Genomic DNA, 25,766 nt, shown 5'->3' with positions numbered 1-25,766 from the left:
CTACGTTTGGTTCATTGTCGTATTTTGCGATATAACATGTCTTCGGTTTCAGCGAAGCTTAACGAGCTCCCTACCAGATTTGGAAATTTAAAACAAGCAAACTCGGTACGTAGATGAGGCGGTAACGATAGCGCGTGGAACATATTGGTTTTATGTACGCCGCGAAACTAGCTGTGTACACGTTCTTATCTTCTGAGCAGCCAGTCTCACGGCCAACAACAATGACGCCAGTGGCAGCATGAGCATCACCTGGGTGCCTCTGAAACACAGAGCTCCCAAAGCCACCACCGGAAGTGTGCACCGTGCAGCAGGAAAGAGAGAGAGAGAGAGAGAAAAGCTGCGTGATGCTCGGGACGTATAGGCTGTGATATCCGAGAAGGCGAGCAATAAGCGGCGGTCGTACGCTGGTCGAGGCAGTACGAGAGATCCTCTGCGTCGAAAGGGCCTCTCACCTCTTGTCACCACCGCACCGCAACATTTCCTTTGCTTCCTATTGAAAAATTATTGCGCTAGAATGCCCTTTCGGACGGCGCTTTACAATTTCCCGGCTCGTGCAATCAGCGTAAGTTGAAACGAACAGAAAAAAAAAGAAAACTTTTCAGAGCTCCTACTACGCGTATTCACGCGGGAGTGTGATCTGCAATTGCTCGGCAGTGGGTTTTTAAGAAAGGTATTCTCAAATATTTACGTTTCAGCGCATAGATTAAGTCAATGTTAAACATAAAGGTGAACCTGGAAGTATAATAACGCATTCCAGTCGCTTTCTACTCATTCGTATTTCAATTTATGCAAACAGTACATTTGCGGCGGAGCCTGCATGGTGCAAGCGTTTCAGCGTAAACTTCCCCCGAACCTGGCTGGAGACCATTCGTTCAAAATCCCTTATTAATCTGCGCGTTAATGTGAGAGCACGCGTATAATCGTCGTTATCAGTGCGCCAGTAATTATCATCATCGTGAACAATTAATAAACAAATGGGTCCACCTTCCTACACCCACGCCGGCGTACTCGACCGACGAGCAATAAGTGGCGGCTTACGTGATCTCGAACAGCATGCATGGGTTGGATGATAGAAATGTTGCAACAGGGCCGCCGCGTGAAAAAGGCAATATGCGGGTGCGTGCCGTGTCTCTGTTATGTGTCTTCTGTTGCTTTAAATTGCGATGGACATCCTCCTGCTGGCACTTCAATGCGTCTTGCAACACGCGTTATTCATCGCTGGAGGCGCGGTGCAATGCGATCGCTCGGGAAATGTCTGGGCTCATCCGGCTTTGCTGTCCCGCCTTACGCATTCCACACGTGTGCGCGTACATACGCTTTTCGGAGGCCCAGCCTTGCGGTCGTCTCATACATATTTCATGAGTAGTTCAGTTTACCCGACGTGGCGACACGTTCTACGAAAGCCGAGCTTTCTGATCTCGGCCTTGTTCAGATCAGTGGATTGGCGAAGTGGAGGAGAGCAGAGGGACGAGGTGGGCGGTGAGCCATAGATGCCGAAACGCAGCAATCGAGCGCGTGTTGCCAAATCCGCATATTGAGGAGGAAGTGGTGGCGTGCGGTTACACACTGTTGTCAGATGTGGCTCTTTATAGCCGGACTGGGAAACGTAAAGTATTCTTGTTTGCGGTTTGCACAATTTGGTGCCGTTACAATTTTAAAATGCAGCTCCTGCGTTGAGCGTCGGCGTGTCTCGGAGTCTCTCGTAATCGATCGAACGAACTCAGCGAAGGATGAAAGAGCGAATGCGGAGCGCAGCGGGTCATGAAAGACAGCGATAGTGAAGATAGCGCGAGGAGGAACGCGGAGGAGGAGGCTATGGCGAAAGCGTTCGAAGAAAGGCGAAGTGCGCGCAAGACGGGCTCTGCGGCGACAATGGCGACAAGATGGCGCCAGAGATTGAAACGAGCGCTACATGAGCGGAGGTCCGTCTGCGGCAGCTGCTGTGAATCGCACCCACGCGTCATTCACGCGCCGCCTCTCGCGGTGTCCCGATTAACGAGGCAGTCGCACGACACTCCGTTTGAAACGTGCCGCACGAGACAGAATGTCCGCGCCAGACAATATATCGCGAAATAAAAACACGCAAAGAGCTGCGCTCACATTTCGCATTAGGGAGTATCGTAATCGTCGGACAATTTTTAAGTAGATGATTTCAAAGGTATCGTTAATAGAAAAAGCGCTTTTCAGCTTTTCAGGTCCATTATGTTCGTGGAACCCTAATACTGCGACCATTTTCTGGAAATATAATTTATCCTAGATGAATCAGTTCGCGATCTTTATTACTGCAATCAAGCCCGTCACGCCCGTCTGCTTCTTTCAGGGATATTTCTCCCTGGTTTCTGCGTGTGAACGTAAAGAAGCCTGCAGATTATACAATGATACAACGAACAAATATGTACCTCAGATCTTAAAGGTAACCGAGGTGTACCATATACAGCAGAACGTGTGGTGTCGATCTTAATTATGATTTGCACATTCATGTGCCTTAGCGACCTCACTTCACAGTCGGTCCTCTTACTGCAACAAACCTATCTAGATTGTTGCGCGTATGAAGCGCGCATGTGGACATTCTCCGACGTGCTTCTGGGCAGGTGCTCACAGCAGCCCGTATGGCATTAGGGTGACGCCTTGGGAGGTCTCGTTGCAAAGGTGCGAGTTGAGCGAAGATTTTACGCAAATGTCCACATACATACAGTCGAGAAAAACTGCTCGTGCCTATACATGGTGCTTGAGTGTGTGCCCGCAGAAATAAAGCTTTCAGTCTAGTTAGCAGTCTAGTTCCATTTCTTGAATCCATCTTTATTTTTCTATGTGGACTCCCCCCAAAAAATCACCAGCCAAGCACTCCGTACAGATGGCTAACCAGCGAAGCTGAAACTTGCAGCCCCGGTGTTTATCACTGGGTTAATCCCGACGGTTCATTGAACGACAGCTTGGTAGGCTGCCGGATCCTCGGCACGCAGTTGCTGCTTGCGCTCGGCTACACGAGTCTGTTTTTGGGCTCAGGCTGCAGCATCGGCACGGAGTAGACGAGCTCGTTCCCGGTTTAGCTCGCGGCTTTGCACGTCGAAAGCTGCCTGCTCCTCAAGAGTACGTATGACGCATGACCTACCCATTTCGTAGCCGGAGAGAAACTGCTGCGCTCGCGCTTGACTGCGACGGAGAGCAATGACGCCACTACTGTCGCAGCCTATCGCGCGCCTCTCTTTCTCGCACATGCGCATAGGGTTGCGCCGGAGGAGTTTTCGGCGTACAGGCGACAGACAGTCGGAGGAACCGGCTAGCCATATACAGCTTCGCTGCAAAAAAAAGTATTTTTACGCGTGCAGTGTGATATATCTTTGCGCGCTCTACCTTAGGGGAAAAAGCAAAAGAAAGCTCTTCAAAAATCCCAAGTAGTCAAAATTAATCAGGAGTCCCCCTCTACGGCGTGCCTCATAATCATATCGTCGTTTTGGCACGTAAAACCCAAGAATTTAATTTTTTAGGTCATAAAAGACGCGCATTTTGCTCCTTAAGCGTTGTGCAGTGAAATGGTAGACTGATTTTGTCTGTGGGACTAAATAAGGCATTGATTCGTGGTAGGTGACCTGTCATACTGGGAACCTCGATAGCGCTAAAAAGACGGGGACATACGTAGAAACGAGAACATATGGCACTAGCTTCCAACTGATTATTTCGAAATAGCGTATGCCATTCAATCGACTTTCTGCGCATGTCCACAAGGTGTGAATTCACGTAAATATAGACTCACGTTCATGGCCTTTTAAATAAGCGAGTTTCTTATGAGATAATATTGACAGGGATGCAGCGCTGACGCACCTGTCTGCTAAGTGCTGTATATGAACAGCTTCTATTATCTCACGTGTCATCTATTATCCGACTCTGTCTACAATACTGCACTGTTCAGGAAAAGGTGTGCATCCGCACTCTACAATGGCCACGCCAGCCACCAACCGGCACATTTTTTTTTTTTTTGCAATTGTTGTAATGCCCTCGTGGCGCATCATTAAGGCATCGCCCTGTTTGTCCTACATCGACTCTACCGCATGACAGCGGTAAGTGATAGATGAAGTACTTCGCCAACAATCAATGAACTTATTTTTGCGCTTTATTTTCGCCCTTTTGTTTGGCAGTAGCATTCGGGTTAGTCATTATTCATAGCCTTGCTAGCTTGTTAGGTGCAGAAATTACTACATGTATATTCGATCGCTGGGCAATATTTTTTTAAGTTGTGCGATAGCTAATGTATATATGGAACGACAGCAACTGTTTTCTTTTCTCACCCGCCGCGGTTGCTTTGTGTCTATTGCGTTGGGCTGCTAAGCACGAGGTTGCGGGATCAAATCGCAGCCACGGCGGCCGCATTTCCATGGGGGCGAAGTGCGAGAACACCAGTGTACTTAGATTTAGGTGCACGTTAAAGAAACCTAGGGGGTCCAAATTATTCCGGAGTCCCCCACTACGGCGTGCCTCATAATCAGATCGTGGTTTTGTCACGTAAAACCCCAGAATTCAATTCCAACAAATGTGGCGGTCGCAGTCAGTCAGTCAAGAACTTCATTGAGGTCCTGGGGAGTTTTAAGCCATTGGAGACCCCACGCGGGGAGATCTTCGGGCCGAAACCGTATAGGCGACGCCCAAGTCGGGACGGGAACGTGGTGACGCTCCACCAGTTCTTGGGCCCTCTGGACGGCCCTGAGCTGGAGTTTGAGGTCCGGGCTTTTGAGGGCTTCTTCTCATTCTAGCTCACTGGAGAGAGAGCCCTTTGGTAACGCGGTACGTTGCCATAGCATGTTCGAGGAGAGGAGAGGAGACAAAGGAGGGGAAAGACAGGGAGGTTAGCCAGTGTATAGTACCGGCTGGCTACCCTGTGCTGGGGAAAGGGGTAAAGGGAATAAAAGGAGAAAGAAGAAGAGGAAAAAAAGAAAAAAAAAGAAAATTCACAGAGTAACGCGAAACTACGCTCTACAACGTTCAAAGGCGGTCACACAATTCGCATGTCCTTAAAAACTTCAACAAAGCCCTTAAGGCCTTCAGTGCCGAAGCCCGTCTGGACCAATGTCCTAGAGCTTTTTCCTCTGTAAAGGGGCGATTGTCCAGTTTTGCGAGAGCGGTCACAAGCACTGTTCTTCGCACTGCGTAACGGGGACAGTCACAAAGGAGGTGTTCAATCGTCTCCTCGCAGCCGCAGGTGTCACAAGTAGGGCTGTCGGCCATTCCGATACGGAATGAATATGAGTTCGTGAACGCCACGCCGAGCCACAGGCGGCACAGAAGTGTTGCTTCCGCTCGTGGCAACCCTGGTGGTAGGCGGAGTTGCAGACGTGGATCCAATTTGTGGAGACGTGCGTTCGTGAAGTCACTGGTGTTCCACAGATTTTGTGTAAGCTCGCTGGCGAGGGAGCGAAGACTTGTGGCTGTATCTTTTCTTGACAGTGGTATGGGTATAATCTGGGCGCCATCATGAGCCGACGGGGCAGCGTTGTCCGCACTGTCATTTCCTGAAATTCCACAGTGACCCGGTATCCACTCGTAGATGATGTTGTGTCCCTTGTTGATTGCGTGATGGTGGAGTAGTCGGATGTCTGCGACTAGTTGCTCATTAGGTCCATGGTTGAAAGGGGACATCAGACACTGAAGAGCTGCCTTTGAGTCACATAAGATGGACCATGAATGTGATGATTTCTGAACAATAAACTCCAGAGCAGCACGGATAGCTGCGAGTTCTGCAGCCGTCGATGATGTAATGTGAGATGTCTTGAACTTGAGGGTGACGCACTCTGTGGGAATCACCACTGCTCCAGCTGAACTATTAGAGGATACAGAACCGTCAGTGTAAACGTGGATGCGTCCTCTGTGTTGTTCATGTAGCACTGAAAGCACGGTTTGTATGAGGGCAAAAGTTGACATCTCTGTTTTCCTTTTGATACCGGGAATAACAAGGACAGCCTGGAGTGGATGGAGGCACCACAGCGGTTGAGATGGTCGTGCTGCAGGCGTGAAGTTTGACGGTAAAGTTCCATTGTTGGCGGCAATAATCTTGCTAAACGCTGAACGAGGTCGAGCGGCAGGAAGGGAGGCGAGATGATGCGATGGAAGTCGGGCGAAGTGCCTGATATGCATCCTCAAAGTGTCGACTTGAAGATACGTGTTGATAGGGTGGTCATGCGCGATGGCTATTGTTGCTGCCAGTGGACGCACATCTAGGAAGACCAAGGCAAATTCGCAGAGCTTGAGCTTGTACAGATTGGAGGGCACGGAGGTTGGTCTTGCCGGTCCCACCCAGTACAGGTAAGCTATAGCGCAGGAGACCGAGGAACAGTGCGTTATAGAGTTGGAGCATCGCACTCACAGACGCACCCCATGACTTTCCCGCAAGAAATCTGAGCACGTGGGTTATCATGACTAATTTCCTTTTTAGGTAGGAGATATGAGGACTCCAGGAAAGGTCTCGGTCTATTATCACTCCTAGAAAGCGGTGCGTCTTCTCGTAGGCAATTGGCTGTCCATTAATTCTGATAACGTATGGTTTCATTGCTTTACGCGTGAAAGCGACTATAGAGCACTTCTCGCAGGACAGCTCCAGACCTCGTGCTCGAAGATAACCTGATATTAGTGTGGCCGCTTTTTGAAGTCTGGCGCGCACCTGAGGACGCGTCGCTCCTGATGACCAAATGCATATATCGTCTGCATAGATCGACACATGGACGGATTCCGGAAGGGTATGAACCATGTCGATGAGCACCAGGTTAAATAGAGTGGGGCTCAAGACTCCGCCTTGTGGTACGCCTCGGTAGGTTTTGCGTTGTGATGACGCACCGTCCTCTGTTTGCACAAAGAATGACCTGTCCTTCAAAAAGCTGGATATCCACCGAAAAACAAGGCCGCCTAGGCCGACATCACCCAAGGCGTCCAGGATGGCTTGATGGGTTACGTTGTCATATGCGCCTTTAACATCCAGGAACATCGCCGCTGACAGCTTCCTGAGGCTTTTTTCGTGCTGAACAGACGAGACAAGATCTATGACGTTGTCTATAGAAGAGCGTCCGCGTCGAAAGCCTGCCATAGCGTCAGGATATAACTTGTAATGTTCTAGATACCACTCTAGACGCGTCAGCACCATCCTCTCCATCACCTTTCCTAGACAACTGGCCAGAGCAATGGGACGATAAGACGCCACGTCTAGGGGTGATTTACCTGGCTTGAGCAAAGGCACAAGGCGGCTGGACTTCCATGCAGCTGGAACTTCTCCTTCACGCCATGAATTATTGTACACGTCTAGAAGTGCATGCTGGGCTGTGTGACCGAGGTTTCCAAGAGCTGCGTATGTCACCCCGTCAGGCCCAGGCGATGAGGAACGTCTGCACGCTGCCAACGCCGCCTGCAACTCCTCGATGGAAAACAGATTGTCCATACGAGAATCCCGCGAGATTGGAACATCACGGGGATCACGTGTAGCGAACGATGACGGTAGACCAGCGACCTTGACACAGAAGTCGTCCGCTACGTCGAGCTCTCTGCGACCTTGGTAGAGAGCCAGGCATTTGAAGGGGTGGCGTTGTTGCGGTGATGTTCGAAGACCACGCACTGTTCTCCATATATGTGACAGGGGTTTATGCGGATCAAGGGTATCACAGAAGGTTTTCCATCTTAGAGACTGCAGGGCGTTGATCCGACGCTGGATCTTCTTCTGTATGCGTCTCGCCTCCCTTAGGTCGTAGATGGACTTGGTGCGCCTGTACCTTCTTTCCGCGCGACGGCGGATTGCTCGAAGCCGCTCCAATTCTGCTTCGAATTCAGAATTCAGCATGTTCGAGAGTTAGCAATAGAGTTCTTGGCAGTCTGGGCAATTTGCCGGGATGTCTGAGTTATAGTGACTCAGTAGGCCTCGTGACGGATACGAGTCCGTTTGTAGCATTCGAAACGCGGCCGCCTGCGCGCGTTCGAGTTTGGAGTGTGGGAGCGGGTATTTGTTTCCGCCTTTTCGATAGTGTGAGGTGATTTCCTGATAAGTGAGTAGCGGGTCATTAGACTGAATGTCAAGCCCCTCGGAGGCCGTGGGACCGTCGCGGCGGGCAAGTTCTCGCGCACGGTCGTGGGCCGTTTCATTGAGGTTTGGTTTTCGCGGGTGAATGTCTTTCATCATGTGAGCGGGGAACCAGGAGAGGCGTCGTTTGCTCTAATTTGAGCTCGCTAGTAGTATATGCGCTACTTCTTTACATACGTTGCCGCTTTTGCTGGCCCAAATTGTGGCACGCGAGTCTGTGAGGACATGGGTAAAGGTGGGGTCTGCCATGGCGATGGCTACGGCTATCTTTTCTGCTTTAGAGCTGGTGGTCGTTTTAACCGATGCGGATGATCGGAAGGATCCATTAGCGTCCACGACTGCTATCGCGAAAGTGGATGTGTTGCCGTACTGGGCCACGTCCACAAATGCGGTGGCTTCACGATCTGTGTCGGTGCTGTCGAGAATCGCGCGGGCACGGGCCCGGCGCCTGCCCACGTTGAGTTGTAGGTGGACGTTTCTGGGAAGCGGTGCAAAGGATCAGTTTTTGATACAGAAAACTAACCTTCCTTCTACAGGCAGCTCATACGTCACCTATAGTGGCATGAGGCAACCTAACCTAGCCTAAGAACCTAGCAAGGCTATGAAGAATGACTAACCCGAAAGCTACTGCCAAGCAACAGGGCGAAAAGAAAGCACAAAATTACGTTTGATGATTGTTGGCGAAGTACGTCATCTACCCTGTCAGCGGTAGAGTCGACGTAGGAGAAACATGGCGATGCCTTAATTATGGGCCACGGGGGTCTAACAAAATAAGAAAAATGTGCCGTTGGGTGGCTGGCGTGGCCATTGTAAAGAGTGCAGATGCGCACCTTTTTTTGAACAGTGCAGTAGTTTAGACAGAGTCGGATAATAGACGACACGTGAGATAATAGAAGCTGTTCATATACAGCACTTAGCAGACAGGTGCGTCAGTGCTGCATCCCTGTCAATATTATCTCATAAGAAACTCGCTTATTTAAAAGGCCATGAACGTGAGCCTATATTTACGTGAACTCACACCTTTGTGGACATGCGCAGAAAGTCCATTGAATGGCATACGCTATTTCGAAATAATCAGTTGGAAGCTAGTGCCATATGTTCTCGTTTCTACGTATGTCCCCGTCTTTTTAGCGCTATCGAGGTTCCCAGTATGACAGGTCACCTACCACGAATCAATGCCTTACTTAGTCCCGCAGACAAAGTCAGTCAACCATTTCACTGCACAACGCTTAAGGAGCAAAATGTGCGTCTTTTATGGCCTAAAAAATTAAATTCTTGGGTTTTCTGTTCATATACAACACTTAGCAGACAGGTGTATCAGCAGTGCATCCCTGTCAATATTATCTCATAACGAACTCGCTTATTTAAAAGGTCATGAACGCGAGCCATTATTTACATTAATTGACATTGTACTTGCGCAGAAAGTCCATAAAGAGAAATGTTCCATTACCAAATAAACAGTTAGAAGTTAGCGCCGAGTGTTGCGGTTTTTATGACTGTCCCTGTCTTCTTTACGCTCTTGAGATTCCCAGTTCTCTATAGGAGGCTTATTTTTCAATTGATTGATCGAAACCAGAATCTGGCCATGAAATATCTCTTTGTGGAACTTTTGATAATTGTTTACTACCATTAGAGATGATCTAAACATAAATATATAATCTCATCTCAAGTACTGTGAAACGCCTTATAAACATTTTCATAAGTAGACAATAATTTCCGATATTCGATGTCTGCAAACATAAAAACATACACAAGGAATAATCAGGAACGGGTCGGGACACTGCGACTGCTTAGAAAGCGCTTTTTCTTTTCTCTCGCCGTATTTTAGAAGACAAACTTCGCGAACGCCTTTTCAAACAGCAAGGTTTATGAGCTTTTACAAAGTAACCGGAGTTGCCGGTGCCAACAGTGCCAAATGATGGACGCTGACGTGCGAAATAAGTTTGCGGCTCCGCTAACCGGGTCTCGCGTGCCCTGCGATATTGCTTCAAATTCTGCTTTTCCATTTCAGCTTACGAGAATAAAACTAGCGAAGGAAAAAGTGTTCTCGCAATCACCTCAAAATATTAATTTTATAAGACAAATTCGATTTTTCTACCCCATCTCTTCATAAATTGAACTGTAATGTCACTAGAATTTTCTGTTGCTCTATAAAAGAAGTGTGCATGGGGATATGTGCAATTTTGAAATACTATATCCGGGCTGCTTCTCACCTAAACGAAAAAAACTACGACGCCCATAAGGCGTATTTGACACATATATTGAGCAACTGCCCCGGGCTAAAGCCTAGATCGTAACTCCAACTTAACAAGACTTAGGACTGGTAGGTATCGGTGTCCAGCTAGGGTCCCGCAGTACAGCTGCGCCCCGTCAACTGGACTTTGGAGATCGCCGAAAGTCAAGGACTTACGGCATCCTCACGCCGCCTGGCACAAGAAATGACTCAGTAATTCACGTAATTTCAAGGTCTGGTGAAAATAAAGTTTTTCCTGCTCCTCCTCTCCTCAAAATAATTTCACGATATGAGTAAATTACGTAATCAAATATCTAGTTACACTCTTGCCACCATTGATATACGAGTACTAAAGGTTGAGGACTAGAGTATTTTTTGAGGTTAGTACATCTGAAAATGTTTCAGGACTTTGTACTAGTTTGTGTCTTGCTTTTTTTAGGAAGCGGAGACAGGATTTGCAACTGTCGCTATTTGATTACAGCTCTATTCTTTCAACCCGGTCGCATACCGGCTATTATTCAAACTTCATCCTTGTGAGCTTATCGCTGCATAGGTTTTTGCTATATCAACCAATAGCGTAGCGTGTTGATGCCATTTTCCAAAAGTCTTAGCTACAACCGGAAGGAGCCTGTCACCACTCGTTATCAGTGCGGGCGCAATACAACTCAGAGGACCATGTTGCGGTCACGTTTTATTCTGTCAGTAAAGTGCCACGCTCCGCCTTCGTGAGATACTTTCCCTCTTTCTATTTTTAAGTAATATCATTACAACTCTTCACGATGCTTAGAATTGACTACAAAACTACAAAGCGAAAGCCATACCTCACAAACCATAAAAATTTAATATAGAGAAAAACATATGTGACTGAAACTTTGACCCAATTTGTTAGCATCCCTGCATTCCTGTGACGCACAGCATGTATGGACTAACTGTTAACGGTGCGACAAATGTGCCCTATATTATGCGCAGGATTGGAATTTTGTCCTTGCATTGACTATAGGCATCGAATCATTCAGTATCTGCACCTCAAATATCCGCAAGAAACTTGATTCTGCAAATGAGTTAAATGCAACAATAAATTAGAGAAGCGTCAGAACGAAAACCTGATCGTAGGACAATGCAAGGATTCTATTCCAATGCCGTTCCGTTTCGCGCTTCGTCAATGATGCGAGCTCGCGGTGCAACGTTGTAGCGCTGGTTGATAAGAAGGCTTTACATTGTGCCTGTCCTGATTATTCGAGGGTAAGGCAAGGGTAAGGCATGTCGAAACCAGTGCTCTCTGAGCCCGCTTGCAACGGAAGAGCTGAAGCGACTGTTGCTTTTTCGGAATGAACGCTTGTCAAGAAAAGCCCTTCGTAACTGGTTGTGGCCGCAAAATCATCGAAGGAAACATGGAATGCCAAGTTGTGCCGCGCAAATTTTAAGGGAAAGCGCAGAAACTTGAACCTAGAAATGCGTGAAATTTCCCTTTTTGTGCTTAGCATATCCTCGATTTACCCCGTGCCTTACGCCTTCACTGGCGTGTATAAATGGAAAAAAAAAATGTCCGCAGTTAAAACGCCTTCATGCTGAGAATGACGACGCCTGGCGCACAGGGCAACTCTGTCGGCGCGGCTCGGGACATCCGCTCCTTGTTAGCTCATCCCGCTAACGGGGAACCAAGAGCGATGCTCCCGCTGCATCTTTTTTTTTTCTCATTTCGCCGACAAGAGAACGTTGCCCCGAGTGACAGATAGCGTCACCCTAACGACGTGTGTTGATGTGCGATTCAAAAGCGGCTCCGTCTTTCTCTCGCAGCAACGAACCGATTCCTCCGGCGAACGGCACCCGACACGCGGTGCTGTCGCGCTCTCTCAATCGTCGCATAGTCGAACTTGCGCGGCCAGCTTAAGCAAACAATTGCTCGACCACCCGAAGCCGCCGAGCGGGCGCTGGATGTCTCCGCGAGACGGCCGAGTGCCGCGCGGCATTAATGCGGCGCCTCTCCGCGGGCGCGCTCCGTGCTTTTCAATAATTCAAACGTCTCGGCACTTTGGCGTTGGCGTGGAAGGGCGTAGCGCCGCTCAGGTAATCAAGATGGAGGAGGTTCGGCCGAGCTCCGGGCAAGACGGCTCGGCTATGCAAGCGCGAGAGAAATATGCTCCCCCATCCGACGAGACGTGGCCGAGGTTACGTCCACTCGCATGTGCCGGGCAGTGCATCGATTTTATGTGACCCTTTCCTTCCGTGATGTCAGCACTGGTTTTTGCGGTCTGCCGAAGCGGGCTTGGCGCTTCCGGCAAGCGGACAATAAATAAAACGGCGGTGCTGCTTCACGTTTCATAAATAACCGCATTATGTAACTTCAAGTTAGATAGGCCGCTTTGGCCTAATTGGCCGCTGTTTTACGTTATTTTAGAGACCATTTCGAGAAATTGTCTACCAGAAATCTCACTGATAATGAAGAATTACCAACACTGCAATACGTGTGAAGGGAGTATAGTTTACCCCCTAACAATTCCTCTCTTATCCCAAAAACGTTGTAATTTGCTTGTCGCGAGCCGTCGCCTATAGTCGCTTATAATAAATAAAAAAACGACTTCTTTCTTTTTTATTAGTGGTTATTTTAAATCAGCATAAATCAATTCCTGGTTGTAGGACTCTTGGCACCAGCCCTGTCATATCCGGAACATTCTGCAGCGATAGCTGGGTTGCAATTCTCGGTCGGCTTAGGAGTATGCTGCGTGCAGAACAGTGAGTTTGTCGTGGCATTCTACAGGGAGGCATTTTATCACCTCCTTTCTTTTTTCCAGTGTCAAAGCGTGTATTTTTAAAGTACGAAGACGTGGTTTGACGCTGGTAAAGACCTCCATCTATGAGAACAGTGCGTATACACACACGTCTAAGGCTGATGGGCTGGTGTCAGTTACTGCAAATGCAGAACATTTATCTATCGACAATTGCATTGTCACTGTGAGCAGAAAATTCAGTCATTTAGTGCGCCAAGCACTTACGACTTAGAAAACCCAGTTGTTGCTTCCCTTATCTGTAGGCCAGCGAGTCCGTTGCTCTCGTATGCGCTCGCATGCACTGTAGCTGACGACAAACGCTACGCGCCTGCGAGGAAGCCAAGCTGGTGAGAAGAGCTAATGCGCAAGTGTTCACATGTAGCAGTGCTGACGTCAGCACCGATTGGGGTGCTCTTAAACTTCAGTTCATGTTCAGCTCGTCCAACTCGCGCCCTCGCGTAGAGCAGCGATGCCTACTTATATTTCTGCTCGCAATAGTACGATGTATGGGCCTTCTGGAGCAAAAAAAAATCTTGACACGATTTGCACATCGTAATGAAATGCTAAGATATTCACCCAGACAGGACCATAGTGCGCACCCACGTTCCTCAAGCGCCGGGGTTGAAAGTTGATGGGGACGCTAACTGGGCAGTGGCCCAGTTAAGCGAGAGACGTTTAGAGTATTGACGAAAAAAAATGCAGGAAAGAAATGGAGCCAGGACCGCTACAGGCGTATAGGTAATTTTACATTTTAGAGAAAGTGGTTTAACGAAGAGAAAGACTAGTAAGTAGAAATAGCCAAAATGCTAAGCTGATACAGGTGTATACTAAAGCTTGATTAGCTCAAGCAGGCTAGGTGAGAATTTCTCGCCGCACCGTTTGAAAGGGGATGCCATTAGAAATCATGATTGCGTGCGAGTCAGAAGTAGATGCGGCCCGATAAAGACACGTGTTCCACTTCGCATCGAATTACCGGTGCTGCAAAAGCCGAAGCGCGGCTTGCAGCTACAAGCGAAGGCATGAGAGCGTCTTAGAAAAAGTCGCACAGAACTCGCGCGTCCATCCCGAGGGGTGCGTCGAATGAGAGATTCGAGCCGAGGGAGTGTAGAGAAGGTGTGAAGACATAGCCGAAGGGGTGTAATTGCTGAGCTGCTACGTAGCGTGAGAAAGAGACGAAAATGTGCATGCCTTGTCTCAGATGTTTCATGTGGGGTAGGGAAAAGCGTTCTGCTTAGTGCAGTGGTTGACTCGGGATTATATCATAAGCTTGTGGGACGGACGGACGGACGGACGGACGGACACAGACAGACAGACAGACAGACAGACAGACAGACAGACAGACAGACAGACAGACAGACAGACAGACAGACAGACAGACAGACAGACAGACAGACAGACAGACAGACAGACAGACAGACAGACAGACAGACAGACAGACAGACAGACAGACAGACAGACAGACAGACAGACAGACAGACAGACAGACAGACAGACAGACAGACAGACAGACAGACAGACAGACAGACAGACAGACAGACAGACAGACAGACAGACAGACAGACAGACAGACAGACAGACAGACAGACAGACAGACAGACAGACAGACAGACAGACAGACAGACAGACAGACAGACAGACAGACAGACAGACAGACAGACAGACAGACAGACAGACAGACAGACAGACAGACAGACAGACAGACAGACAGACAGACAGACAGACAGACAGACAGACAGACAGACAGACAGACAGACAGACAGACAGACAGACAGACAGACAGACAGACAGACAGACAGACAGACAGACAGACAGACAGACAGACAGACAGACAGACAGACAGACAGACAGACAGACAGACAGACAGACAGACAGACAGACAGACAGACAGACAGACAGACAGACAGACAGACAGACAGACAGACAGACAGACAGACAGACAGACAGACAGACAGACAGACAGACAGACAGACAGACAGACAGACAGACAGACAGACAGACAGACAGACAGACAGACAGACAGACAGACAGACAGACAGACAGACAGACAGACAGACAGACAGACAGACAGACAGACAGACAGACAGACAGACAGACAGACAGACAGACAGACAGACAGACAGACAGACAGACAGACAGACAGACAGACAGACAGACAGACAGACAGACAGACAGACAGACAGACAGACAGACAGACAGACAGACAGACAGACAGACAGACAGACAGACAGACAGACAGACAGACAGACAGACAGACAGACAGACAGACAGACAGACAGACAGACAGACAGACAGACAGACAGACAGACAGACAGACAGACAGACAGACAGACAGACAGACAGACAGACAGACAGACAGACAGACAGACAGACAGACAGACAGACAGACAGACAGACAGACAGACAGACAGACAGACAGACAGACAGACAGACAGACAGACAGACAGACAGACAGACAGACGGACGGACGGACGGACGGACGGACGGACGGACGGACGGACGGACGGACGGACGGACGGACGGACGGACGGACGGACGGACGGACGGACGGACGGACGGACGGACGGACGGACGGACGGACGGACGGACGGACGGACGGACGGACGGACGGACGGACGGACGGACGGACGGACGGACGGACGGACGGACGGACGGACGGACGGACAACGAACTTTATTTAATCCTGAGGAGCTACTGTCAGGACCTCCTAACGGGAGGCCATTGTAGCCGCTGGCCGCGCCCACGTAAAGGACAGAACGCCGTGACGCTCCGCTCTTTCCTGGGCCCTCTGGATAGCCTGGGCTTGCTTACGGAGTACCGTGCTTCTGATGGCCTCCTCCCATTCGGCTTCGCTGGAGAGGAAGTCGTTAGGCAACGCGGGACATCGCCAGAGCGACATTAAAGTGTCACCATAAAGACCCATAAATACAGTACACATAAATGTACACATAAATACCCAAGAAAGTGGATGGCGAAACGCCGCTGCGGTAGCTCAATTGGTAGAGCATCGCACGCGACATGCGAAGGTTGTGGGTTCGGTTCCCACCTGCGGCAAGTTGTTTTTTCATCCACTTTAATTTCCATTAATTGATCATTACTTTATTTCATTTATTAAGCACATGCAATTTCCCCTATGTTGTCCTTGGTGTCAGTGTTTGTTGGCGTCTCATTATATGACTAATAAATATCGGGTCCCTCGTTTAACCCCCTTTCTTCTCGTTTATATATATAAATATGGGCACGTGTGCGCTAAGACGCTGATGAACCTGCTGCGCAGAGACCAAAGGCCACTCGGCTCCTCAGCTTCTCGAGTACGAGGGCCGGGTGCGGGTGCGCGAGGGAACGCTGGCCAAGATCCCATGCGCGGCCACCGGGAACCCCCCGCCCAACTATCGCTGGTACAAGCTCACCGGCTCCCAGATTCACCCGGTGGTCCTCAGTCACAAGGTGAGCACGGCACACTGAAAGTAACTTGCAAGAGTTCGGATAAACACCATGTACTTTGATTCAGTGCTTTCTTATTGGTGATATGCTTCTGCTGTTTCTATGCGTCATAATAAGAATGCAATATTTAACTAAATGAAAGAGGAAAGCGAATTCTTAATTTAAGTACGCCAAATGCGTAATTCTCTGCATTAAAACTACACACTGTTCTAGCGAGCAATTGCTTCTTCTAGAACAATGTCGGCGAAACTTTATCAAAGAACATACCTTCGTTATAAACTAACGTCACTATGTTCATGCGGCCAGTGGTTGTAGTGGTTTTTGGTGCTAGCACAGTTTTGTGACTAATGTTGATGCGCTTAAGCTTAAACATTGTGTGCATGTTGGCGCTTTCTCCATGGAACTTTGTTCAAGCATTCAACAACCCAGGAATGTAATATTCACGAGCACGCAATATAATATCGCCAAGAAAGCATCGCTGAGAGACATTGCTCTAGAGTATGTAGCTAGAGGCGGGGGAATCCCTTTCGAGCGAGGAAGAAATGTAAACCAGCCGTTTGCTTCACTCAACGTAACTATCTTTCTCCCCACGTTGTGTATTCATGCCAAGAATACTAAGCAGCTCTCGTTTTAGCCATTAACTGCGGCAGTCGCGCTGTAAGCTGAAACAATGGAACCTATAGACAAAAATGTCGATTTGCCGTGAGCTTCCCACACCGTGCATTGGTAGTGTTTCGTCTGTCAGTATAAAATTATAAACATACATAACAGACGCATTGCATTTCTATTGCGTCCCACGGTCCCATACACATAAATGCAAGGAGCTGTGTTGTTTTTGTTTGGTTTTCTACCTTTGAGCGAGGCGTTTCCAAACCGCCGTATTAAGGCACAATACTTCCGATCAAAATTCCAGACATCATGGGACAATCTGACGGTGGACGCAGACAGCGAAACTTTCCCAACACTAGTCGGCGAAATCTCCAGCCTACCAAAATAAAAATAAAGAATTTTTCTGCGCTGTCTCAAATTTCGGACGCCCCCATAGCCATGTCCTGTTTCGCAATGTATAAGAGAATTCTGAGCCTTGGGCAATCGAAACGATGACCGGGATGGCGGATGGGTTACCAGGACGACAGACAAGAATATCTGCTGCGGAACGTACCGCGGACAAACTGAACTGCAGGCGGTTCTCTGTCATCAGCTTCTTTATAACAACACATTGGCCCCAGAAATATTTCCCCTCCAAAAGCAGGCGCGACCAGAGGTCACAGAAAAGCGCAGAGCCCCCACATCTCTCCGCGGCCGAAGTGTCTTCTCGGGTTTTCGAGAACGAGGCGAGGACGCTCTGCGAGAAGCGGAGCTGCGTGTGCCGCAGTTTAATTAAGCGTTGATTAGGAGCGCCCTCGCCGGGGCCGGCGCCCGCAAGCGCTGCTCGGTCGCGGGTCGCTGCGCAGTTCAGGCAGGCGCGGCGCCAATCCGCGAGACACCGGAGCGTCGCTCCTTAATAACGCGGCAGCGCGCGGATAACGAGCAGCGCGGACAGCGCGCGGCCTCGGGCTGCCCGAGCGACACGCTCTCGGCGAGACGCCCCAAGGAAGCGCGCCGCGAAGGAAGCGCCCTTCGCCTCGATTGCGGAGTGGACGCGAGCGTGCTTGCCGGTTTCGCTGCATGCGCTCGTTGTCATGACAGCCAGCTGCGCTGTGCAAACGTTTCTCCAGTCCGGGGCTAGGCCCGCTTAAGCCAGGTTTTAGGCGGAGAGACGTTCGGATTATCAGCGTCGATGACGGACACTCAAAGAAGGCTCTGGATTCCGCCACACTGTTGGGAGAGTGCTGGGCCTTGTGCCTTGCTTCATTTTTGCGTGCGTATCTGCTGGCACTGTTCCATCCGGAAATAGAGAGAGTGCGTTTTTTTTTTTCGAGGAGTAAGTGGTACATATAAGACTGCAGAGCCACTTTTGGGACCATGGGACTTGGATGAAAACGAACGATGTATGAAGGCAAACTTGTTTACCCTCCATCGCGTCTGTTCTGTGGCTGCCATTTAGGTAATTGCTATGTAAACAGGATAGTACGCATTAGAATGCGCGATAAACATCTCAGCCGATTAAGATGGCGTAGCAATTTAAATCATCTGGCCTTAGAGAACGCACAGTTCAAGCTGATAATTGAATTACGTGAAACATTTGTTCTTGCACCTACAAAACAAAAGTGTGTGCAGTAAAGTGGACAATTAGAAATTTAAAAGAATCCTCAGGGCTTCCTTTTGACGAGACTACATATGCTTATAATACGGGGCCTGATTTATTTCGTTCGGAGGTGCTGTTTGCCATTGGCTGCTCTTCACCGTCAATAGTACGTTCGGCATCCCTATTTGGCTGGAATTTTACAATATCACAATATCTTTCCAAGCAACGTCTCGCTGCTCATACTTCGGTTATAAGTTAAGGTAATGCCACTTTGAACAGTTTTTTTTTCTTTTTTAGTGGCGCGAGCATCGAGTGATACTCTTGTTTCTTGCGCAGCACTTCCGGTTCGCCTCCTGAGACGACCGGGGAGGAAATTGAAAATAACTCAGAAAAAGAGATTAAAAAACTGTACGGTACAAATTTCATGGGTTTCATTATAGATATGATATCAGAGCGCAAGTTCAGTTACAAGATGAGTTACTGAAGTGTGTGGAATAATCAGAATTAATTAGAAATCACTGTGACGTCAGGGGACGGAATTCAAAATAAATCAGATAAAGGAATTTAAAAAATAGTACATTACCAAATTCATAGGTTTCATTATAGATAAGATAAGAGAGCATAAGTTTAGTTACAAGGTTAATTACTGAAACGTGTGGAATAATTAGAGCTAATTAGAAATTACTGAATACCGCACACCAAAACACGCAATCGTAGACTTTGGAGACTCGCCATGTAAGCACGACTTTGGCGAAATTCCTGGAAACCCCGAAGTAGAAAGCAAAAGTAATGACGTCACTAATGACGTCACACACAAGAAGGTGCCATGATGTCTAACCAGCAAATTAAGGGAAAACAGTTGCCTCCGAGTTCGGTTCATGCGTTGCGTTCGCCTAAAGTTAGCCTAAAGAACACCAAAACAGAGGTGCTAGTGCCACCAAGAGGCACCGAAGTCAAAGATTAGGGTCGCCTACCGTTTTTTTTTTAGTATTGTCTTGCTCTCAAAGTGACTTTTCAATTGAATTATATTTATTCTTTAACATGAATTGCTTTTTTAGAATCATTGGCGCTCTCTACTTTTCCAGACTTCTTTTTTTGTTGTTGTTATGCGCACTCGCAACGTCTGAGGTGTAAAAAAACGAAATGCATGGAAGACGTTTATTCGTAATAAAAGGTTGAGAGGATAGTTTCAGGCAGATTACTGTAGCTGAATTCTCTACGTTGGGGGGGGGGGGGGGGAACAGAAGGGGAAGATAATGATCGGCACTATATGCAACAATGACAAGTGAAAGTAAAGGCATGAGTGCACGCAGTGAACAGGGAGTCGTGGCATACTCGAGTCCAAGCGCAAAATGATACGCCCGTGTTGTCTTTATGTGTCTTGCTTTTGTGTGTGTTTTAACTTGCGGCAAAAAAAAACATCTCTTTTAGCAAGCACCAACTAGGCCAACAAGCAGTTCTGTTGCAACATACTTAGATCGGTTGCAAATACCTGCTATACGAATATAGCAGAAGCTGCCAATGTTGTCGTTCATGCGCATTCCAACTGCAGATGTGACGTGTGTATGGCGCAAGAAGCTGACTTGGGATCCCATGTGCCATACAAAAATGCGCACGCCCGTCGCGTAAATGCTGCTACCAGTCTTAATCAATAAAAAAGGAATATCTTGAAATTTACGGTACCTTCCTGGATATCATGGGAGAAGTCTCAATGCTCAACTGACATCAACCTCGTACATACGGCGATGACAGCCATCCGGATGTGTCCGAATGCTTTGCTGTCGCGATGCACATAACATCTCGGAAAAGGTTTCAGGTGTCCGGCCTTGGAAACAGGACGATAATTGTGGCAGCATAATTTAAGTATACTCTAGCCTTAAGTAGTAAACGTTGTTTACCGCATGGAGACGCAACTCACCAATGTCAAGAGCCCATATATTATAACGGTTCTGCAAGAAAATTTGTATTTGTAGTGCTGGTTTTTAAATTACGAAATGTAGAGTACTTTACACTTAAGAAAACTACTGATTTATAAGTGGTGTGACCTGCCAAATAGCCAGTATTTCGGACTAATTAAGCAGACGTTAACGCCTTGTGACCCAAGAGATAGAATAATAATTATATAATCATAATAATAACCCTTTATTTCACTCATGAAGTGAGGGAGTGCGGGAACAAAAGCTGACAAGTCAGCTTGACTGTCTATGTGCTGTCAATGTGTCAATTTCAATGTACACAATGTGCTAGAATAAAAATGTCAGTAGTCGAATGAAGTTCGAAAGCCATTCACGTACACGCCTGTGTATTTGTCCACTTTTAGTTTTGTTACATATCCAATAATGAGTTGTTTCAGGCATGAAGTCGATCGCACCAATTTCTTGAAAATTCTGGGGGTAAATCTTGCCAAAGGTTTGGACGTTATCAACGGAGGCCGGTTTTGTGATAACAAAACTGATAACGAACACGCTAGGTGTTCGTAACCAAGAGCCCTATAACGTAAAACTATTCCAATATGTTTTATTCCAATTTCCTGACGTCTAATTTGCGTAACGGCCGACGCAAGCATCGGGCGGTGGCACGCAGAGTTGTCTGAACAGACCAATCAAACGCTCTCCTCTTTCATAGGAGGTCGCTTTTGTTTGCTTTAAAAACGAATAACATTGACTATACACTGAGCGGCTTGTCTTATCTGATTGGCTGACAAGAGGTGAGGAGCACACTCAAGTGGAGAGGGATTCGATGGGGCCGAGCTGGTGCACTGAAAATTGATATCCGAATGAAGAGGGTGGTGCCGGCGTCTGCGATTGGTCCGCTTTCCCTTACTTAGCTTGCGGTGTCTGGTCGAAAATTGCGGCGCCATGCAACGAAAGGTTAAGAATGCCGCTGAAACGGATCCTCTGCAAAGAAGACTTGGCAGAGCGAGGTCATAAACGTGCCGGAAGTGCTCGATAACGTTACGCGGCCACAAAAAAGTTTTATTGTGTGCAAATAAACCCGTGCTCTCCAGCAGGTGCGAGTAGCCAGTGTCCGAGCGATCGGCGGCAGCCATGTTTTATTCCTTTCAGAACAGGGCAGCCTGCGGCTATTAAAAAAAATCTATTTTATTCGGCATATTACTGCATCTTTAACGCGTACACGTCACTTTGACGCGGCGAGCTTTCGCGGTTTTGTGACGCCGCGTGACAGCGAGGTGAAGTGAGTGCAGCCCGAAAACTTTTGATCCATAGCCGAGAACTAATGGCGAAAAGGCGTCGAATCAGTTTTCTTTTGTTCAGTTCAATCGTGCATAATCAGTGTTTGTGCGCATATCAGAAGGAGAACTATCGCGGTTTTCATGACGTCGCTTGACATACAGGCAAAGTGGGGCTGGTTCAAAAAAGTTTTTGACCAATCCCGGAGAGTTTAATGCAGAATTGGAATAGAAAAGTCTGGAATAGCTTAACGCTATAGCGCGCCAAGCTTGCTAAGACCACGAAACTATCCAAGTCCAATATCCAATACCATGAGCTCGCTACCATGAAAGTTCTTATGTTTGTCTTCGTTTCAGCATTTTGATCAGACAGATAATTTTTCACCTTTCCAGTGTTCAAGAGAAGCACAGTGAGACAAAACACCTTCAGCTTTTCCACGTTATGACAGGAAAGAGTGAAATAAGCAACGTCAGAAAAGTTAGGTGAACAGTGAAAGCTTCGAATCAGTAAGCTCTTTTACAGTGCATATTGGAAACGTTGGGGTGTTGCAGGCTGTGAGAACACGGTTCTATAAGTTCAGCTGAACGAGCTATCTGCAAGGACATTTGCACTGCCTGACCCTGCCACTTCTGTTTCTAAACATATACTGAGCCTCAGCACTTGCCACCTTAGGGCCAGACAATGAAATCTTCCTTACCTCAGTAAGGAAGCCTTCATTGCAGTGAGGCTACCTTATGTCACTCTGAAAGGTTCCTTACTGAGGCGCCCTCGGTGAAGGCTTCCTTGGTGCTTCCTTGGTACTTCCTCAGCATAAGAAGCCAAACAATGAAATCTTCCTTACCTCACTAAGGAAGCCTTCATTGGGGTGAGGCTACCTTATGTCACTCTGAAAGCTTCCTTACTGAGGGGCCCTCGGTGAAGGCTTCCTTGGTGCTTCCTCAGCATAAGGTAGCTCCAAAGCTACCTTCATGCGTCCTTACGCCGCTCCTGGCCCTGAACGAGCGCTTCACCTCACTGCTTAACCACGTGGCATTCGCTTGCGCATGCGCACTGTCGCCCACCTGCGGAGAAGCGCGAGCACGGTACGTCTTGCCAGGCATGTTCGTTTCAGTCACGCGTGCGGCATGCAAGCATTGCTAGGCGTTGCTAGGCGTTGCAAGACGCCGGCGTGCCAGCGTTGCTGGAGCACATCAAGTTTTGCACTGTAATGCGCAACTTTTTTTTAACTTTAGTAAACGAAACTAGAAGAAAGCGTCCACGCTTCTCTATATTAACTATTCAATTTAAAGATTGTGCGACGATACAACATTTTTTAATAGAATAATGGTGTTCGCGGAAAGATTTGAAGAGATAATCTCGAACCCAGGCACGCGGCAACCGCTCCTTAGGTGAGGACGGGGGAAGGGAGCTTTCAGAGTACGCTTGCTTCCTCCATCGGTCCTACGCTGTAAGGAGGCCTCACGTAAGGTTAGGAAGCGCTCGAAGGAAAGGAACTAGGGGTGTGCGAATATTCGGAATTTCGAATACGAATCGAATATTTTCCATATTCGAAGCGTATTCGATTCGAGAAATGCATGTTCGGAAATTCACGAATATCCGAGACGGCCGAATAACGGTGGAAACGGCGAATATTCGGATAGACTGCGAATAATTGAGCAATTAACCAATTGTATGCTTGCTCCGCATTCTCCTAAGAACATGTTTATTAACTGAGAACTTCGCATGATCCGCTCATTATCTGTATGCTCTGTTTCAGTCTATCTGCTTCAGGCATTTGAGACATGATCAGTTTCGGTTTCTTTTTCACCAAGCTTTATAATTCCAATTATTTTTGGAATGCCCCATTGCCTTGAAGGTTGCAAAGGCAACTCAGGGTTTGCTAACATTGTTGCAAAATGTATCAAGGCTCTTTGTGCGGAGTGGAAATTTCATGAAGTGGCCAGCCTAGGCATGTTTCTTGATCCGCGCTTTATGGCCACAGTTCATCAGGCATCTGGTCAGATGATCTGGCTGAAAAACCTTGTGACAAGGGAGCTCCAGGAAGCCATCGTGGAACACCGTGGGGACACCGCCGTGCCAGCGTCGACTTCGTGACCACTGGTGGCATCGAGTGTATGGAATGCTTTTGACGATCTAGTGATGAACAAAGAGAAGACACATTTGGCATCTGCCCCTGAGAGGGAAGTCACAGACTACGCGCAAAAGCCTCTTCTGGAAAGGGGCATGAATCCTTGTGAGTGGTGGCAGTCCATTGGCCGCTTCAGGTACACGCTTTTAAGGGCACTCGCCCGGAAGTACTTGGCGATCCCTGCCACTTCAGTTCCTAGTGAAAGAGTCTTTTCTACCGGTAGAAATGTGACAGTGCATAGGGAGCGTTCACTTTCTGGCCATATTGAGCAGTTAATTTTCCTTCACGACAATCTGTAACAAGCGTTTTACCTGACTGAGGGCCTTACCTGAGTCCATTATCTATAATTGAGTACCTCTTTAATTAGAAGCAACCTTGTAAAATGCAATGTTATATTTAAAAGGGTAATAAAGCTATTGTTACCTCTCTTGCAATTTTTTAATACTACACATGTATTCGATATTCGAAGAGAGTTATTCGCCTTATTCGTATTCGATTCGTAATCGAAAATTTCAATATTGGCACACCCCTAAAACGAACGTTTTTTTGTTTGGGCCAAGCTACCTTCATGCGTCCTTACGCCGCTCCTGGCCCTGAACAAGCGCTTCGCCTCACTGCTTAACCACGTGACGTTTGCTTGCGCGTGCGTGCTGTCGCCCACCTTCGGAGAAGCGCGAGCACGGTACGTTTTGCCAGGCACGTTCGTTTCAGTCACGCGTGCGGCATGGAAGCGTTGCTAGGCGTTGCACGACGCCGGCGTGCCAGCGTTGCTGGAGCACATCAAGTTTCGCACTGTAATCCACTGCTTCTTTAGATTTAGTAAACAAAACTAAAAAATAGCGTCCACGCTTCTCTATATTAGCTCATCAACTTAGAGATTGTGCGACGATACAACGTTTTTTATTGAATAGTGGTGTTCTGGTGTTCGCCTAAAGCTTTTAAGAGATAATCTCGAACCCAGGCATGGCGGCACCCGCTCCTTACGTGAGGACGGGTGAAGGGAGCTTTCAGAGTATGCTTGCTTCCTCCATCGCTCCTTCGCTGTAAGGAGGCCTCACGTAAGGTTAGGAAGCTCTCGAAGGAAAGGAACGTTTCATTGTTTGGGCCTTAGAGTCGGACTAACTGAACAGTCAACAAGGTCCGCCCATGAGGTGCTTAAAAACTCCCTGCCTATCTGACTTCGCGGGACACACTGTGGTCCGAACTCAGTAGCAAGACAAATTAGGTACCGGAGGCTACCCTTGCGTGATGGTGTTTACGAGCCAGCCTAACCACGTGCTTATCGCTGCTTGCTTCGAGCTGTCTCGCCTTCAAGTCCGTCTACGAGAGCAAAAGCTCACGATTATCGCCAAACAAATGTTTGTACACACAGAAGTATGACTTCATCCTAGTGACGCGGCTGTCATCACTTGCTATGTCTATTCCTTCCTTCATAATTGTTTTCGAGAGGCTAGGTAATGAAACTTCGAAAAGCTGCGCACGCTTTTCTGAGAAGTCATCGTGCTTCCCTTACAATTTGTTGAGATGTAGTATGTCATCACCGTCGCAACAGCTGCCAAGAACCAATACGCTGCTTCTGTTTCCGGGCTTTGGTCATTCGACAACTGTATCATCCAAACGCCCGCGGTCATTCTCTCTTGTAGTCAACATCAAACGTCGTTCCAGTACAGGTTTCCCTTCCGTCTGCCAAAAATGAAGCAACTTCGGCACGTACGTATTTCCAAGGAAGCTCTTATGTTAGAATTGTTCGTGAGAGCAGAGGCATCC

At 48.0% G+C, this 25,766-nt stretch overlaps 1 protein-coding gene across 1 annotated transcript in view; it reads left to right on the top strand.

Annotated features, from left to right (window-relative positions):
- The window catches only part of LOC139046737 (cell adhesion molecule Dscam1-like), a 171,624-nt gene that overhangs the window by 79,659 nt on the left and 66,199 nt on the right, over window positions 1-25,766 (top strand). The window contains exon 4 of the mRNA XM_070523540.1: window positions 16,326-16,495. Coding sequence (XP_070379641.1) covers window positions 16,326-16,495 — 170 coding nt within the window. The remainder of the gene's footprint in view (window positions 1-16,325; window positions 16,496-25,766) is intronic.

The sequence above is a fragment of the Dermacentor albipictus genome, chromosome 1 (assembly GCF_038994185.2).
Source record: "Dermacentor albipictus isolate Rhodes 1998 colony chromosome 1, USDA_Dalb.pri_finalv2, whole genome shotgun sequence".
Classification (NCBI taxonomy): Eukaryota; Metazoa; Arthropoda; class Arachnida; order Ixodida; family Ixodidae; genus Dermacentor; species Dermacentor albipictus.
This window is presented reverse-complemented; position numbering and strand designations above follow the sequence as displayed.